The sequence below is a fragment of the Bos mutus genome, chromosome 5 (genome assembly GCF_027580195.1).
Source record: "Bos mutus isolate GX-2022 chromosome 5, NWIPB_WYAK_1.1, whole genome shotgun sequence".
Taxonomy (NCBI): domain Eukaryota; kingdom Metazoa; phylum Chordata; class Mammalia; order Artiodactyla; family Bovidae; genus Bos; species Bos mutus.
In genome coordinates, this window is record NC_091621.1 from 106,072,587 (window position 1) to 106,090,728 (window position 18,142).

The 18,142-nt window shown below is 47.9% G+C and overlaps 1 protein-coding gene across 4 annotated transcripts in view; it reads left to right on the forward strand.

Annotated features, from left to right (window-relative positions):
* SCUBE1 (signal peptide, CUB domain and EGF like domain containing 1) overlaps window positions 1-18,142 on the forward strand; it is a 126,966-nt gene that overhangs the window by 12,138 nt on the left and 96,686 nt on the right. For all 4 annotated transcript variants that reach the window (XM_070371474.1, XM_070371476.1, XM_070371475.1 and 1 more), the window contains exon 3: window positions 9,574-9,702. In XM_070371474.1, the coding sequence (XP_070227575.1) occupies window positions 9,574-9,702 (129 nt within the window). The remainder of the gene's footprint in view (window positions 1-9,573; window positions 9,703-18,142) is intronic.

Consider the following 18,142-nt stretch of genomic DNA (forward strand, 5'->3'; position numbering starts at 1 on the left):
GAGAATGACTGTGCTTCTGATTGGCAAGGGAGCAGCAGGAGCCTCAGCTCTGAGCTGGCAGCCCCTCATTCCCATCTTGAACACTCTGAGAAGGCCGCTCCCCACCATCCAGGTTGCTTGGGCATCCGCTAGGCCTGATGTCAGAACTTGGGAACAGCGAAGGGTCCAGAGGGTTTGGGAGGGAGAAAGGGAGTAATTAACTGGCCCTTGGGGTTCAGTAGGCAAGTCCCAGCCTGATACTTGGGAGCCACAAAGCTTACCATGAGCCCACACAGAGCAGAGGACACTCAGGGTCAGTTCACAGTGAGTGCCTGCACCCAGGCCGAGCCCCCGAGACTCCCCAGCATGATGTACGAGAACACTGACAGCATTAACTGAGAAAAACAGCTTTAATGAGATATGATCCATGTACTATACCCTCACCCACTTAAAGAATACAATTCAGTGCCTTTTAGTATATTTACAGACTTGTGTACCCATCACCAAAACCAAATTTAGACCCTCTTCATTACTCCAAAAAGAAACACTGTGCCCCTTAAGCATCACTCCCCAGCTTCCCAGTCCCCAGAAACCACTAATCTGCTTTCTGTCTCAATACTTTTGGCTCTTCTGCAGAAGTCATATAAATGGAAGCCCACAAAACGTAGCCCTTTGTGACTGAGGAAGCATTCTCCGAAGTCTGATGGCCTGGCCCACTTCCTGGCTCCCCTTGTTTTAGCTGTGTGACCTCGGGCAGGGCAGCAACACCTTTGAGCCTTGGTTTCCCTTGCTGTCAAATAAAGGTGTTCATACCCACTTCTTAGGGTGCTCATAGCCAAGGGCCTGCATACAGCCTCACACGTCCATGAGGGCTTCGATCGAGATGGCTACTCATTCGTTCAATGCCAAGCAGACTTTGGGGAGACACGCTGCTACTGCTGAACCTGCAGCTCACCAGGACACGGTTCTTGCCCCGTGGAAGTCGCAGCCCCGAAGGACACGTACATAGCAAGTGACAGCAATGAGTGTCCTTTCAGGGAGCCGCGGGGCCCAGAAGGTGGGGCGAAGTGCCCCCCCCCACCGCGTCTGCCAGGCAATTTGCAAGAGTTCAGAGCGGGCAGTGATGCGGACGCTTGGTCTGTGGAAGGGCATGAGTGTCTGTGAGCTCTGGGCAGAGGAAAACAGCGTGAGCAAAAACGTGGAGGCCCGAAGCCGTGCAGGCCCGAAGCCGTGCAGGCCACTGGGAGAGGTCAGCCCACAGCTCAACCCCATGGTTACCTTGGATCATGGGTTGGCTGGGGGGAGGACCTTCCCACCCTCTGGCTGAGCCATGGTCATTGTGTGCCGTTAGGAATGAAAAAGTATATAGATTTGTGTTGGTTTTGCATGACCTTTGACCTTTCCCATAATTAACTGCTGGGCCCACTTCTGGCATTGTCTCGGCAGAAGGGAAACCTGATCGATGGATGCCAGGAGTCCGCCGAGAGCGGGTCTCATTACTCAGTCATTACAAACCCAGAGCTTAACCCTGTGCCACCGGAGACGGGGGGCTTAATCCTTCCTGCTGGGCGGCCCTGCGGAACCACCTTCCCGCGAATGTAATTAGCCAACAAACCGGATTAAGATTTATTCACCAATAAGGACTCAACTTCCTAAGCCATACATCTCTCCCAGAATGGTTGCCTGATCTAAGGAGTGCACGGTTTTTCCTAAAGCCCCAGACAAAGGAGAAGACGTGTTAGCGCCCAGCCAGCGAAGAGTTCTTTGTTAGAGCGTTTGCTCTCCGCTGTCTGCAAGGAATGTTGAGAAAAATGCCAATTTCGAGGGGAAACGGGGAGATGTGTTCAGTAATGATTTCTGAGAGTGGCCAGTAGGGTGCTTTAAAAATCCTCATTTGGAGAACCTTTCCGGTCAGTCCTGATTTTTAGAACTAAAATGCCCTAAATGGTATTGAAATGAGAAGAATCTCTGACTCATTGTAGTAGACTCTCTTCGAACCGAGGCACTACAGAATAAATGTATATTTTATGGGGCAGCAAGAATCAATTTTGAATTAAAAAAAAAAAAAAACAAACTCTTCCCACTCGAGTCCAGGCCAGTGCTGTTGGCACGTAACTACAGCTGTGGAATCGTGTGTGCGTGCTGCCATTTTAATAAAGGAAAAGTGGAATTGCATGACCTTTTAAAATCCTATAATGAGCAGCTCCCTGTGCTGTTTTTCTCTGCTCTGTTGGATGTTGGAAGCTGTTTTCTGTTGGAACTTGAGTTCTCAAAAAAAAAAAAAATCCAAGCTGGAGAAGAAGCAGGGATGTTTGGGGCGAGCTGTTGGCCTTCTATTCCTGAACACTCAGGTTGGAGCTTTGTCCTGGCCACTTTCTCTGATATGAACATCTCTGTCACTACCTCTTAACCTCAGGAGCAGGTACGGACCTTGGAAATAAATACGATGATGCACACGATGTCTCTTCCCCAACTTTCTCCTTAATAACTTTTTGAAGCATAAAGCACCTTGAGGATGTGGCTCTAATAGGAACAGAGCCTGCATCTGAATGCAGTCCCTCGCTCCCCTTCCTGGGAAGACCAGGTCTGCCACCATGCTGGGCCTCAGCCTTGGCATCAGGACAAGGGAAGCAGTGGCCACACGGACCTCCCACACCGCTTCACCCCTGTGCTCTTCGCTTCTGCGGCCCCGGAGCCGTCCTCCCTGTGGGGCTGTGTTTCACATGGTTTCTTCCTTTCTTCCTGAACATCCTCTCTGTACGTCTTTATCCAAATTTCCTTCTTAGAAGAACACCAGTCGTTGGATTAGGCCCATCTGACTCCAATACGCATGCACGCTAAGTGGCTTCAGTCACGTCCAACTCTTTGTGACCCCATGGACTGTAGCCCGCCAGGCTCCTCTGTCCATGGGATTCTCCAGGCAAGAATACTGAAATGGGTTGCCATGCCCTCCTCCAGGGGATCTTCCCAACCCAGGGATCAAACTCATGTCTCATGTCACCTGCTTTGGCAGGCAGGTTCTTTACCACTAGCGCCACCTGGGAAGCCCATACTCCCTACAACCTTATCTAAAGCTTGATTACATCTGCAAAGATCCTATTTCCAAATCAGGTCACATTCACAAGTACTGAGGGTTAGGACATCAACACCTCTTTTGAGGGACACAAACTCACAACAGCCCTTTGAGAATAAATATCTGGACCAGTCTCTCAAAGCAAAAGAAATAAAAGTGAAAATCAACAAATGAGACCTACTCAAACTTAAAAGTTTTTGCACAGCCAAGAAAACCATAAACTAAACAAAAAGACAAAGTATGGAATGGGAGAAAATATTTGCAAATGATGCGACCAAGAAGGGCTCAATTTCCAAAATATACAAACAGCTCATATAACTCAACATCCAAAATAATAAGAATAACCTAATCAAAAAATGGGCAGGAGATATAAATAGATGTTTCCCCAAGAAAGACTTACAGATGGCCAACAGGCACGTGAAAAGATGCTCCACGTTGCTAATTATTAGAAATGCAAATCAGAACCACAATGAAGCATCACCTCACACTGGTCAGAATGGCCATCAACCAGAAGTTTACAAGTAGTGAATGCTGGAGAGGGCATAGAGAAAGAGAACCCTCCCACACTGTTAATGGAAATGTAAACTGGTGCGGCCACTATGGAAAACAGTACGGAGGTTCCTCAGAAAACTAAAAATAAAGTGGCCATATGAGCTGGCAATCCCATTCCTGGATATATAAGCAGACAAAACTATAATTTGAAAAGATACATGCACCCTTATGTTCACAGCAGCACTATTTACAATAGCCAAGACATGGAAAGAACCCAAGCATCCATCAACAGATACGTGGTTTAAGAAGATGCAGTGCGTATGTTGGGCTGGCCAAGCCAGCACAGTACAATGGAACATTACTCAGCCATCAAAAAGAACGAAACATTGTCATTTGCAGCAACAAGCGTGGAGCTAGAGAGTGTCATACTAAATGAAGTGAGTCAAACAGAGAAAGACGAATATGATGTCACTTATGTGTGGGATCTAAAAGATAATACAAATGGATCTATATGCAAAACAGAAGCAGACTCGTGTACATAGAAAACGAACTTACGGTCGTCAAAGGAGGAAGGAAGGAATTAGGGGTGTAGGATTAACAGATACAAACTACTGAACATAAAACAGATTAGCAATAGACTTACCATGTAGCTTAGGGGACTACATTCAATATCTTGTAATAACCTATAATGGGAAATAATCTGAAAATATATAACTGAATCACCTTGCTGTGCAGCTGAAACTAACCCAATATCATAATCAACTACACTTCAAATTTAAAAAAAAGATTGAATAACTAGAGAGCTTGGCTCTGCCCCCCTCCATTCCTTCACCCTCTCCCCACTCCATCTGCCTGTCCCTCATTCTCTAGCTTTAACAGTCCTGAAATAGTGATCCAACATAGACAACAGACTGGTGGTTGCCAAGGGGGAGGAGCTTGGGGGGAGGGCTGGAGAGGGAGACGGTGGTTAGCAGATGGAAGCTAGTATATATGGAATGGACGAACAACAAGGTCCTGCTGTATAGCACAGAGATCTATATTCAGTATTCTGTGATCAACCAGAATGGAAAAGAATATTTTAAAAGAATGTATTTATACATATATATCACTTTGCCGTACAGCAGAAATTAACAACATTGTAAATCAACTGTTCAGTTCAGTTCAGTCACTCAGTCATGTCCGACTCTTTGCGACCCCATGGACTGCAGCACACCAGGCCTCCCTGTCCATCACCAACTCCCAGAGTTGACTCAAACTCATGTCTCTTGAATCAGTGATGCTATCCAACCATCTCATCCTCTGTCGTCCCCTTCTCCTCCTGCCCCCAATCTGTCCCAGCATCAGGGTCTTTTCCAATGAGTCAGCTCTTCACATGAGGTGGCCAAAGTATTGGAGTTTCAGCTTCAGCATCAGTCCTTCCAGTGAGTATTCAGGACTTCAATAAAAATATTTTTTAAGTGGCCTGAGACTGATGGGCATCTTGGAGGCCTGCGGGACCTCCTCTGGGGCTGCTGGCTCTTGGATACGGTTTTTACAATAATAAACCTACTTGCTTTGGCAGAGTTTTTGTTTGTTTATTTATGTGTTTATCTCTCATGCATTAAAGGGTGAGGCTCGCATGATTTTAAAAAACAAAAATTCAAGGCAAAGATACAGAAAATCAGGGGAGGTTTGATCTCTGAGCAGATGGTTCTCCATTCAGGATTCTGGATGGGCAGGTAAAGCAGGTTGGCCCCAGAAGCCTGTGGGAGCACTCCAGGGCTGGTGATTGGAGAAGAACTGATCATTCTAAGTGCTCGGATCTGGGGGAATCTTTTGGGAATGGATTAAAAGAAGAAATGTGAACAGTAGACACTGCTGTCCTCAGGGCATTAGCATCCACTGTGGCCTACACTATTGGGAGTCAAAGGAAGGGAAAGGGTAGAGTTTAAGTTCATTTTTAGTTTATTTATTTATTACTATTTTTTGTCTGCTCCTCGTAGCTTTCAGGATCTCAGTTCCCTGATCAGGGATTGAACCTGTGTCCCCTGCAATGAAAGCACAGAGTCCTAACCACTCTGCCAGGGAAGTCCTAGAGTTGTCATATTGACTATCCAATCAATCTCTTTATAAAAAGCAATCTCCTTATAATGCCTTATGTGTATGGTGATCAAATAGTTTATCATTTTGATAGTAGAAAGGTTGCTATTAGCAATTATCAGACAACAGGCATAAACCAGAGCTTTGCCAGGCAAATTTGGGTGTATGATTGTCTTAACTGGGGAAAGACATCTTTCTCAGACAACGTCTTAAAACAGTTTGTGCAATTGAATTTTATGGATGTGGTGACTCTGTAACTGATTGTGTTTTCCTCCTTGCCTTGGCTTCTAGGAGGCTCAGAGCCATATTTATGGCCTTCCTTTTGTAACTGTGCTGAACTTACCAATCGTATCTCTGCATACATTCACCAGCTTTCCCTTATTCTTCAACCTTCATTTATTCTTCTTCAGCACAAGGTAGATAGATAAGGGACTCTCAAGACTCTTCTCCAACACCATAGTTCAAAAGCATCAATTCTTTGGCACTCACCTTTCTTTATAGTCCAACTCTCACATCCATACATGACTACTGGAAAAACCACAGCTTTGACTAGACAGACCTTTGTTGGCAGAGAAATGTCTCTGCTTTTTAATATGCTGTCTAGGTTGGTCATAACTTTCCTTTCAAGGAGCAAGCATCTTTTAATTTCATGGTATAGTCACCATCTGCAGTGATTTTGGAGCCCAAGAAAACAAAGTCTGTCCCTGTTCCCATTGTTTCCCCATCTACTTGCCATGAAGTGATGGGACCGGATGCCATGATCTTAGTTTTTTGAATGCTGAGTTTTAAGCCAGCTTTTTCACTCTCCTCTTTCATCAAGAGGCTTTTGAGTTCCTCTTCACTTTCTGCCATAAGAGTGGTGTCATCTGCATATCTGAGGTTATTGATATTTCTCCCAGCAATCTTGATTCCAGCTTATGCTTCATCCAGCCCAGCATTTTGTATGATGTACTCTGAATATAAGTTAAATAAGCAGAGTGACAATATACAGCCTTAACGTACTCCTTTCCCGATTTGGAACCAGTCTGTTGTTCCATGTCCAGTTCTAACAGTTGCTTGTTGACCTGCATACAAATTTCTCAGGAGGCAGGTCAGGTGGTCTGGTATTCTCATCTCTTGAAGAATTTTCCACAGTTTGTTGTGATCCACACAGTCAAAGGCTTTGGCATAGTCAATAAAGCAGAAGTAGATGTTTTTCTGCAACTCTTGCTTTTTTGATGATCCAGTGGGTGTTGGCAATTTGATGTATGGTTCCTCAGCCTTTTCTAAATCCTGCTTGAACATCTGGAAGTTCATGGTTCATATACTGTTGAAGCCTGGCTTGGAGGATTTTGAGCATTACTTTGCTAGCATGTGAGATGAGTGCAATTGTGCAGTAGTTTGAACATTCTTTGGTATTGTCTTTCTTTGGGATTGGAATGAAAACTGACCTTTTCTAGTCCTGTGGACACTGCTGAGTTTTCCAAATTTGCTGGTATATTGAGTGCAACACTTTAACAGCATCATCTTTTAAGATTTGAAATAGCTCACCTGAAATTCCATCACCTCCACTAGAAAAGACATGGGCTTTGTAAACAGCAAGACTTTGTTTTGATCCTTGCCCTACCTTACTATGTGACCTTGAGCAATTACCTCCCTGCACTTTAGTTTGCTCAACTATAAAATGGAGTTAAAATACCTACTCCAGACGGTTAGTGTATGTTTCAGGAATAGATACCTACATACTGAGGTACAAAGTGAGAGGGAGCGACTTCTACCCAATATGAAATAAAACTCCTTCCCGTCAGTCTGACTGATCCAGCCTAAGTCACATGCCCACCCTGGGACCAATAACAGCCATTAATTCCGTACATTGTTTGATTAGACTGACGAGGCTCCACCCCCAGAGTTGGGACCAGGCCACCTTCTCCTGAGTCACCTGCATGAATGGAAGAAAGGAAGGAGGCAATAGTCTAGGAGATGCTGGTTTGGATCAGCTGAGAGATGGTGCCATGTTTATAAGTAGTAGAAATGGGTGACCAGTTCACAAACTGCACCCATGTTAAGAGTGTAGAAGATTCACATGTTGGTAGCTGATTAGATGTCAGTGGAGAAGTGGAAGGATAACAATATTTACTGGGATGGAGAACCCCACAGAAGTACAGGTTGATGAATTAAAGTTGGGCCATATTGCCTTTGGAGTGAATGTGGGCGATCTAGGGGGAGAGGTAGTTAGATTGGTATATCTGGGGCTCTGGCAAAAGGTTGGAGCTGCAGAGATTGAGAGGTAATCAATATCTCAGTCTTTATAAATCCATGTGCCCTTTCAAACACAAAATCTTATACTCTGCCTTTAATGTTATTTAAAACTTCTTAGTACATTAAGTATAATGATCGAAAGCAATTCAAATGATTTACAGCACTGAGCCTGCTTCCCAGCAGACACTGATGGCCTCTGCAGGCAGGAAGCCTCCTGTCTCTTGCACCTCTGCAGATCCAGGCTGCTTGTTCTTCCCTCATCATGGCTGGGTGGCTACCAGGAGGATGCTGCACAGCCCAGACCCTGTATTCTAGCACTTTCAGGGCTGCAGTATTTCCTCTGCTGGCAGCATTCCTGGCAGACAGGTGTCCAGACAGTGCTTGGTCACCTCCAGAGTCGGGGGGCTCACGACCACATGAGGCAGGCTCTGTCTTCCAGATGGGACATACCTACCCCTGAACATTAATTGGCCCTTTTGGCTTTCTCTACTGTGTGTAGCTCTGTCCTCTGGACCGTGTGGAAAGAGGACAAAGCTGGGTGTCTCCCCTTACCAGCCCCTCAGGCGTTTGTGGAAGCGGCCAGGTGTGCCTTGAGTTCCCTCTCTTCTTAAGGGTGGCCCCTTCCTGGCTTTCATAGCTGGAACTGCTCATCAAAAATCCCTGCTTCCGGTTAGGCTGTGGGAACACTTCCGGTTCTGCTGTGAGAGGCTTCCGGTTGCCATCTTTTCGTGGGCCTGTGGAGCTCGAGGTGGGTAGGTTGAAGGCCACCAGTACCCCTCGTTCTGATGGGGGATTGCACTGGTTCGGATCCCACTTACATAACGCGTCGAGGTGTGTGGCCCTTGGCAAGGCTTTGGCCTTGCTGTGCCTCAGCTTCTTCGATTCCCTTGTAAAACTGGAATATGGATGACAGGGGTCTGTGCCTCATAGTTAATGTGGGGATTGGGGCCTTAATGACACATGGCGTCATCCCTGGGACTTGGCTGGTTCATTGAATGTTAACTGGACTCGCTGCTATAGCTCTCCAGGCCCTCTCGAATCTCTCTGGAACTCCAGAACTGATAGCTCTTTGAACCCTGATGGGAAATGTTGAGAAACACTTAGAACGGCAAAAAGGGTGACCTTTAGGAAGGCTATTAGCCATTGTTCATAAGACAGAAGTCTTTGTTGTAACAAGGAAACTAAAGCAGTAGAAATTCAGATCTGGAAGAAAACCCTGGGGGGAGTATACGGCCTTTTGTCTCATTCTAGAAATTAGGTTTTGTGATGGTATGAGAAGTTCATTTATTTCTTAGACCCTCTCTCACAAGTAATGAGCTCTCCACTCTGGACAACTTTCAAATAGCCTGAAAAAAGCCAGTTTGGGGGGATTTTAGATAGGGTTCTTGCATGCTGTTAGTGTTGAGAGGCTTCAAGGGGGCCAGAGCTGGGTGTGAAATCTTGCCTGCTTCACCATCGGGGGATCTGAAAGTCACTCCAAACATGCCTGCCACATGACCTTGCTCCCCAAGCTGGTGGCTGACCGCCTTCCAAAGCCAGGATCTTCATCTTTGTAACCTTTGGATCTGCTCCCCAGCCCCCAGCAAGGACTTGAGTTAGTGAGTACCTGTTGAGTCATCCTCTAACCACTCATGTCCCAGTGTCTTCAGTGGTGGGGGGAAGAGGACCCTCGGGGTCTTCCTCTGACACTTCTCACGTGCCTCATTTTGCAGACATCGACGAGTGTGAGAATGACCACTACAACGGGGGCTGCGTCCACGAGTGCATCAACATCCCGGGGAACTACAGATGCACCTGCTTTGACGGCTTCATGCTGGCACACGACGGACACAACTGCCTGGGTGAGCGACTCAGCTGTGCCCTGCCCACTGGGCACACCCTGCCTCTTTCTCAACTCCAGCTGGTAACGTTGGGTGCAGTGGGAATGCTTATCCTCTTTTGGTTCCTTGGGTTAAGAAGACCCCCTGGAGAAGGAAATGACAACCCATTCCAGTATTCTTGCCTGGGAAATCCCATGGATAGAGGACCCTGGAGGGCTACAGTCCCTGGCGTTGCAAAGTTCGACATGACTTAGTGACTAAACCACAATGATTGGTTTGCTAGGACTGTTGTAACAAAATAGCACGCTTGAGGAGCTTAAAGTGCAAGAATTTATTTTCTCACAGTCCTGGAGACTGGAAGTCCAAGGACAAGGTGCTCGTGGGTTTCTTTTTAATCTGAGGGTCTCTCCTTGGCTTGCAGATGGCCACCTTCTTGCTGTGTGCTCACATGGTCATCTCTATGCATGCATGTATCTGGTGTTTCTTGCAGATGGCCACCTTCTTGCTGTGTGCTCACATGGTCATCTCTATGCGTGCATGTATCTGGTGTTTCTTGCAGATGGCCACCTTCTTGCTGTGTGCTCACATGGTCATCTCTATGCGTGCATGTATCTGGTGTTTCTTGCAGATGGCCACCTTCTTGCTGTGTGTTCACATGGTCATCTCTATGCGTGCATGTATCTGGTGTTCCTCCCTCTCTCACTCTCTCTTTGCCCTAATCTCTTCCTATAAGGACACCAGTCATATTGGAGTAGAAGCCATCCTAACAACTCATTTTCAACGTAATTACCTTTTTAAAGGTCCTATCATAAATACAGCCATGTTCTAAGGGTTAGGGTTAGACCTTCAACACATAAATTAGGGAGAAACATAATTCAGCCCATAACAAGGATTCTTATATACTTCCAGATTCTCCTAGTTCAAATACATATATTTTTAAGCCAGTTGTATAAATTTATGAGTAATGCAAACTTTCTGGGTACAATTGGGAAAATGTAGAACAACAAAGAAAGACTGGAAAGCATCTTAGTTTCACGGGTGTGTTTGCCTTCAGGCGCCTGGGTGTGACGGTGTGATTACCTGTAGTTGCAATCAGGTACCTGGCCTTTGTCTTCACCATTTTCCTAGATGCCTCATCATTTGATCAGTGACTAACAACCTGCGGCTGCTGTAACAGAGGAACACGCTAGGTGACCTGAGCGAGACAACTTTACTCTGTCATAGTTCTAGAGGTTCAAAGTCTGAAGCTGTGGTGTCAGTGGGGTTAGTTCCTATGAGGCTTGGAGGGAGGCCCTGTTTTGCCGTCTCTCCTGGTAGCCTCGGGCTTGCCTTTGCACGTAGATCACTTTCCTCTCTGTTTTCACATCATTTTTGTTCTCTGCATGCCTGTATCTGTGTCCAAATGTCCTCTCTTCCTAAGGACACAATCCTGTTGGATTAGGGGGCACCATGCCGACCTATCTTAACTTGATCATCTGCCAGTAATCTATCTGCAAAGGTTACCCTCACCGGTCCTGGGGGTCAGGACTTCAGCATCTTGGGAGGGATGTAATTCAACCCATAACAGGGGGGGTTTGCGGTCCACGGCCGGAGGAACAGCTCCTGGTAGAAAGCCCGTGGTCTCAAACAGGTGCTCCTGTCCCCCCAGCCATCTTCTGCTGTCAGCTGCTGAGTGACCCGGGGAACAACAGCTGGAGCCTCAGGGGTGAGACCATGGACTTAGCAGGGGTGTGGCGTGGCCATGAACACGTTCTTAACATCTCCAAGCCTCAGTGTCTTGTTGGTAAAGGGAGGTTGTGAAGAGCAGCTGTCTCACATGCTGCTGTGAGCAGTAACTGTGATCGTGTCCAGGCAGCTGAGAAGTGTGCAAGCCCCAGGGCGCTCAGTCTTGGGAGGTGTTCCCATCACCCTGACAGCCATAGGAATAACATGCTGTCGGCCTCGCCAGGTTGTGTGTGAGGATGAAATGGTGCAGTGAAGCGGCTGGTGCTTGGTGAGTATAGTCAGCAAACAGGCATCAGTATTACCGTAGGTGACTTGGCCACCCTGCTGTGGTTGGACACTCACACTGTTTGCTTATTTTGTTTGTTTGATTTTGCCATCAGAACCCAGAGGTGGTTCTGGGTATAAAACATTTTTTTCTTATTTTCCCAACTGTTTCCTTAGCAAGTCTTCCTGGAACTTCTGGGTCAAAAGGATTATTTGGATTTTTTTATGGCACTCGATCTCTGGTTCCTCTGCCGTTTCTAAAACCAGCTTGAACATCAGGAAGTTCATGGTTGACACATTGCTGAAGCCTGGCTTGGAGAATTTTGAGCATTACTTTACTAGCGTGTGAGATGAGTGCAATTGTGTGGTAGTTTGAGCATTCTTTGGCATTGCCTTTCTTTGGAATTGGAATTCCAAAACTGACCTTTTCCAGTCCTGTGGCCACTGCTGAGTTTTCCAAATTTGCCGGCATAGTAAGTACAGCACTTTCACAGCATCATCTTTCGGGATTTGGAATAGCTCAACTGGAATTCCATCACCTCCACTAGCTTTGTTCGTAGTGATGCTTTCTAAGGCCCACTTAGAAATGTGAATTCTAGGGCTTAAAGCTCAACATTCAGAAAACGAAGATCATGGCATCCGGTCCCATCACTTCATGGGAAATAGATGGGGAAACAGTGGAAACAGTGTCAGACTTTATTTTTCTGGGCTCCAAAATCACTACAGATGGTGACTGCAGCCATGAAATTAAAAGACGCTTACTCTTTGGAAGGAAAGTTATGACCAACCTAGATGGCATATTCAAAAGCAGAGACATTACTTTGCTAACAAAGGTTCGTCTAGTCAAGGCTATGGTTTTTCCTGTGGTCATGTATGGATGTGAGAGTTGGACGGTGAAGAAGGCTGAGCGCCAAAGAATTGATGCTTTTGAACTGTGGTGTTGGAGAAGACTCTTGAGAGTCCCTCGGACTGCAAGGAGATCCAACCAGTCCATTCTGAAGGAGATCAGCCCTTGGATTTCTTTGGAAGGAATGATGCTAAAGCTGAAACTCCAGCACTTTGGCCACCTCATGCGAAGAGTTGACTCATTGGAAAAGACTCTGATGCTGGGAGGGATTGGGGCAGGAGGAGAAGGGGACGACAGAGGATGAGATGGCTGGATGGCATCACCGACTCGATGGACTTGAGTCTGAGTGAACTCCAGGAGTTGGTGATGGACAGGGAGGCCTGGCGTGCTGCGATTCATGGGGTCACGAAGAGTCGGACACGACTGAGCGACTGATCTGATCTGATCTGATGGCACTCAATGCAGTGTCTCCTGGAAGGGCTGGGTAAACCTTCTATCATGCCAACTGGGTTTTTGGTGTATGCATAGAAAGCTTGTGAAGGAGGAAATGGCAACCCACCCCAGTATTCTTGTCGAGAGAATCCCATGGACACAGGAGCCTGGCAGGCTACAATGTAGGGAGGTTGCAAAGACTTGGAAACAACTGAGTAACTGAGGATGTGTGCTAGGAAGCTGGACATCCCCAGTGCTCTGAAACTCCTCTAGAATTAGCGGTGTATCCGTCTTCAGTTCCTCTGCCTGTTTTTGTTTAATGCTTATTGGATCTCAGATTAGCTGTTATGGGAAACAGATCTGTAAACATGTAATTACACCCAAAGAAAGTGCTGAAACGGAGGTCTGGACAGCAGACTGTGGAAGCCCAGAGGGGTCTGTGAAGAGTTACCCTGCATGGGCTGGGAGTTGGGGGGTGGGGGGGACGTGTGCCTAACTCCTCTGGGGGACTTCAAGGAGGAAGTTGCCTTGAACAGGATCTCCAAAGGTAGGGGTGAGGGCAGAGCCTGTGTGGAGAGCTGTGGGTGGTTCCTTGAGGCTGGGCTCGGCGGGGAGTGGGAGGAATGGTGGGAGGTGGAGCTGCAGAGGAAGGCAGAGCCTTGGATGAGATTGGAGAGAACTGAGGCTGGACTGCGTTTGTTGTACCAGACGCCACATTCAGTATTGTTCACATTTTATCTCATGTAATCCTCCCAAGAAGCATAAACATTTAACCTTCCGGGTTGTTGGCCCCTTTTTTCAGATGATAGAGTACGTTTCAGGAATGGATTAGTCCGTGAAGACAGACCTGGCAGTCTGCCTGTTGGGCATATCCTGACAGGAGCAGGCATATCCCCAGTGGTCAAGAGACCAGACCTTCGGACTGCAGGTTCTGAGCTCCGACCCTGGTTTGTCAGTTATCAGCTGTGTGACCTTTGGCCGCTTCACCTCTAGGCCTGTTCCCTCCCCAGAAACTGCATCCGCAGTCACTGTCCTATAGAGCTCTCACGAGGACTGAGTGGGGTCGTGGGTGCCGGGCCAGCTAGAGAGTGGCCAGCACGGAGCGCGCAAATGCCGCAGGCCTTACTCACCCTGGCCGACCTTCAGACCAGATGCATTGCGGTGGGCTGGTCTGACGCCTCCGAGACCTCACGGGGGCCGGGCCTGCTGTCTGCACTCCCTGGGCTGTGTCACACACACAGCCTCCCCGTCTCATCACACCTCTCTTACCTGGATAGAATCACCTGCTTGTAAGCACCCATATTCCTGGCTATGGCGGGCAGGTATACCCACCACCTCCAGACTAATGGGGTCTGTGCAGGTTTTGGTTTTAACATTGTGATTTCCATAGTGGATTCTTTTTATACTGATTAATTTAAGGAACTGGGTGAGACTCCCCACCCCCACCTCTGAGCACAGATTGCAACTTCTTTCGGCTCTAACTCATGCATATGGCAGCCGAGAAAAGGCTCTCTCTGTTGCTCCTCTGCTTTTAGCTGAGGGCAGATGCTTTCCAACAGACGTCTTCATGTTTGGGCTTTTTCCTTCTCATGTCAAAACTCCGGCTCTGGAAAAGTCAGACCTCGGTTCCAACAGGCTCCAGCCCTGCCTGACAACACAGAGCCACAACCCCCTCACCCACAAAACGCTGAAAATGTGCCCAGCTCAGTGTCGGGATCTCAGAGGCTTGTAAACACTGGCTGAAACCGTCATGCTGTAAGAGGAAGCTGGACTTAATGGAGTTGGAAGATGTGGTCCAAATTCTGTCACCACTACTCATGAGCTTTATGGTTTGAGAGCAGTTACTCAGACTCTCCAAGTCTCAGTTCCTCTAACTGCAGAATGGGTCAGGAATACCTGTCTCAGGGTCACTGTGCCAGTTACATAAGAAAGTAGACCTGGAGAGCTGAGCGTACTGCTTGGGAGGTTCTGCGCGGGTCAGGGTGCATCAGTCACACTGCTGCAGAGGTTTCAGGCTCGCCGCCCACAGTCCAGCCCGTGAACATGCTTGGTTTCCCTCCCGCTCACCCCGTATCGCTGATGTGATGATGATGGCGGTGGGGATTGAATTATTTGTCCACATTTATAAATCAAGGGATGTCACATAAAACTCAGTATTTCCAGCTCTGTTTCTGCTTGGCCCTAATCCCCTCATCCCTGACTTTGTGGGTCTGGGGCAGGAGTGCATATCCCACATGGCCAGATATGTAAAGGTCATTAGGAAGCTTCGATCTAAAATATGTTCAATTTCTTCTTCCTTGACAAGCATCCCTTCCTCGTGACTTGGAAGGCTGGAGTGGAATTTAGAATTCTAGGACTTTTTGGAGTTTCGTGCCAGAAAGTGGTAGCATGGGCAATGCCTGCTCCCCATCCCTTCTTCTCACCCCTGGCCCTGTCCTACACCACAAGGCACCTGAGGGCGCCCTAACCTGAATATGTAAGCCCTGGTCATTTGCCCCGAAGCCATCTTCCCTTTTTCTTGGTCCTGTTATCTGTCCTTCTGAGAAGAGACAGGTTTGTGGGCGGGGGGGTGGGTGGGGTTGGACAGGGAATTTGTGGGGCCTCAAACACCCAGGTGCCATGACCGCCTGTGGAGTGCTTACTCCGTGGGGAGGGCTGTAGCCACAGGAGCGGCAGAGCGGGGACCCTCCAGGCATGAGGCCGAGAGCAGGGGCGCCTCCCTATGGGAACAGCAGCAACTGGGAGGATCCGCATCACGGCCCCTCTTGGGAGAGCGTGTGTCCACTCCCGATCGCCACACTCCCCACCGTTCTCTATCGCTCACAGCCTGTCGGTCATTTAGCTCTCAGCTCGGTCTCAGTAGGAACTGTGTTCACGCTGCCTGATAGAGCCTCCAGCACAAGGCCTGCCCTCGGTGGGTGTTGGGTGCTGTGAGAAGCTGACTGAGTTTGGGGAGGGCTCTGTGTTCTGCAGTCTCTCTGCTTTGTGCAGCCCTGACCGTCTCTGGTCAGCCACTCTTGAGCCCCACCCCACAACCATCACCCGTCAGGGACAGTCAGGCCTGTCTGCATCTCCTGTTTTGTCTCCAAAAGCCTGGGTCAGAAGTCTTGTCCGCTTGGAACATCCCTCTCCCAACCACCGCTGAATTCCTTCATGATGATGGCTGGAACCGAGCCTGGTCAGCACAGTTTGAAAAGCGTTCCGAGCTCGTCGGAGAAATGAGGCTGATGGCTGAAGGGTTATTTTCTTGCCTGGGTTTTCACAGTTGAACCTTTTCTTTTCTTTTGAGCAAATGAGGTTATTTTCTTGTGGAGATGGCTTGCCTGGGACCGTGTCCTGGAGAGTGGCCAAATCTGTCCTCTAGGGAGTAAAACCCTCTTTCTATTTGACATCTTTATTGAGGAATTTCTCAAATATAACAGAAAATGACACCAGAGGGAATTGAAACCATGATGAGATCCTTGCTCAACCCCAAATGACTGCTTTTAGCATTGTAATTACTTGAAATAGCAGTAGTTCTGTTTGAAAAATATTATTCCAAACTCCATGCAATTGGACATAAGAGCAATATTTAGGCTAATAGAATAAGGTTTTTTTTTTCATCCTAAATTAAAACCAGCGGTGGATAATTTTTTCCCGACTCCACAAAGCAAGTCTCCTTTTCCCCTAAAGCCATTAGTTCACTTAGCCAGATGTTCTCTGCGACCCCAGTCTTTATCTTGACTTACTGAAAAATACGGTTCTCAAGTTGCTCACAGTTTGAATTTCGGACTTGCTTCTCAGCACATTTTCCCCTGATGAAGAGGAGTCATCTGCAGCCAGATTCAGCAGAAAAGTTGTTTTGTTAAGCAGATTGCGATGTTCCCGTTAACACTTCTTGAGCACCTACTGTGTGCCCGGCCCCATGCTAGGTAGTCGGCCCCTCTTAGGTGAGGTGAGGGGACCTTGGCTCAGTCTCTGCTGTGTGCCTGGAGTCGTCCAGGATGTTGTGCTGACGTTCTCTTACTTGGTCCTCACGCATCCCTGAGCAGAAGCCATTAGTATCCCCTCTTTACAAATGAGGAACTGAGGCTCAGAAAGGGAAAGTGACCCATGTAAGGTCACACAGCCAGTAAGTGGTCAAGCTGAGACCAGGGCCCAGATCTCTTCGTTTGCCAGTTCAAGCCTGTAAGCTACTGCCTACCACTTCCCCATGGCACCCAAAACAGACCCCACTCTGGGAGGCTGGTCCGGATCATTGGGGGTTTGATAGCCCCCCACCCCACTGTGAGTTTGGGACTCTGTGAAATCCTAGCATCTGCCAACCCAGGCTGGTGGGTGGCCTGCTAAAGGGGATGAGGGCAGCCAATGTTCTGGAGAGCTCCCCAAAATCTGTACTGCCTCCCAGGCAGGTCCTTGCTACCTATGCAAGAGCCTTCTGTCACCCTTGAGCTTCTTCGGGACATTGTGTTCCCCATGTGACTTCACAGAGCCCTGTGATCACTGAACCCTTTCACGTGGCTCCCATCACCTTCACAGCAGCACCCGTTTTATCTGCTCCCAAGGCCCCTCGGGCCAGGGCACTGCCGGCCTCCTCTCCTCACCTCTCATCCTCACCCACCCGTGCCCTCTGGCCCCACCGGCCTTACACCCACCATCCTTCCATCCCTCCTGTTCAGCGCTGCTCCCTGTGACCCCCGTCCCTGCATCTCCCTTCTTTCCAAAGCCTTCTGTGACCACGTTGTACACACCTCTGCTTGGCTCTGTGCTGGAGTTTTGTCTTCTTCCCCTGTAGGCAGAAGCTCTCTTGTTTATCTCTCCTTCTTCCTCCTCAGAATCGAGTGCTGTGTCTGGCAAATCATAGGCATATAATAAATATTTATAGAATGAACAAATAAATGAGTTTGAAGAAGTGCCTTGTATCCTACGTCCTCAGGCTCAGCAAACGTCCATGCTGGGCACATGGTGGAGATCCAGGAGAATTAGATGGAGCGCATGTCATGGGACCTCCAGATTCACGAGAAACCCAGAAATGTTCACGGCTCAAAGCACAGGTGACATAAGGCTCCATCCAATATTCATCCATTCATTCATTCATTTATTCAAAAAAATGTTCAGAAGTCCTGCTGTGTGCCAGCGCCAGCTTTAAATGTTGAAGGTACACTGAGTGGTGAACGAAGCAGCAAGCGCAGGGGGGAGACAGTGCGCAAGGAA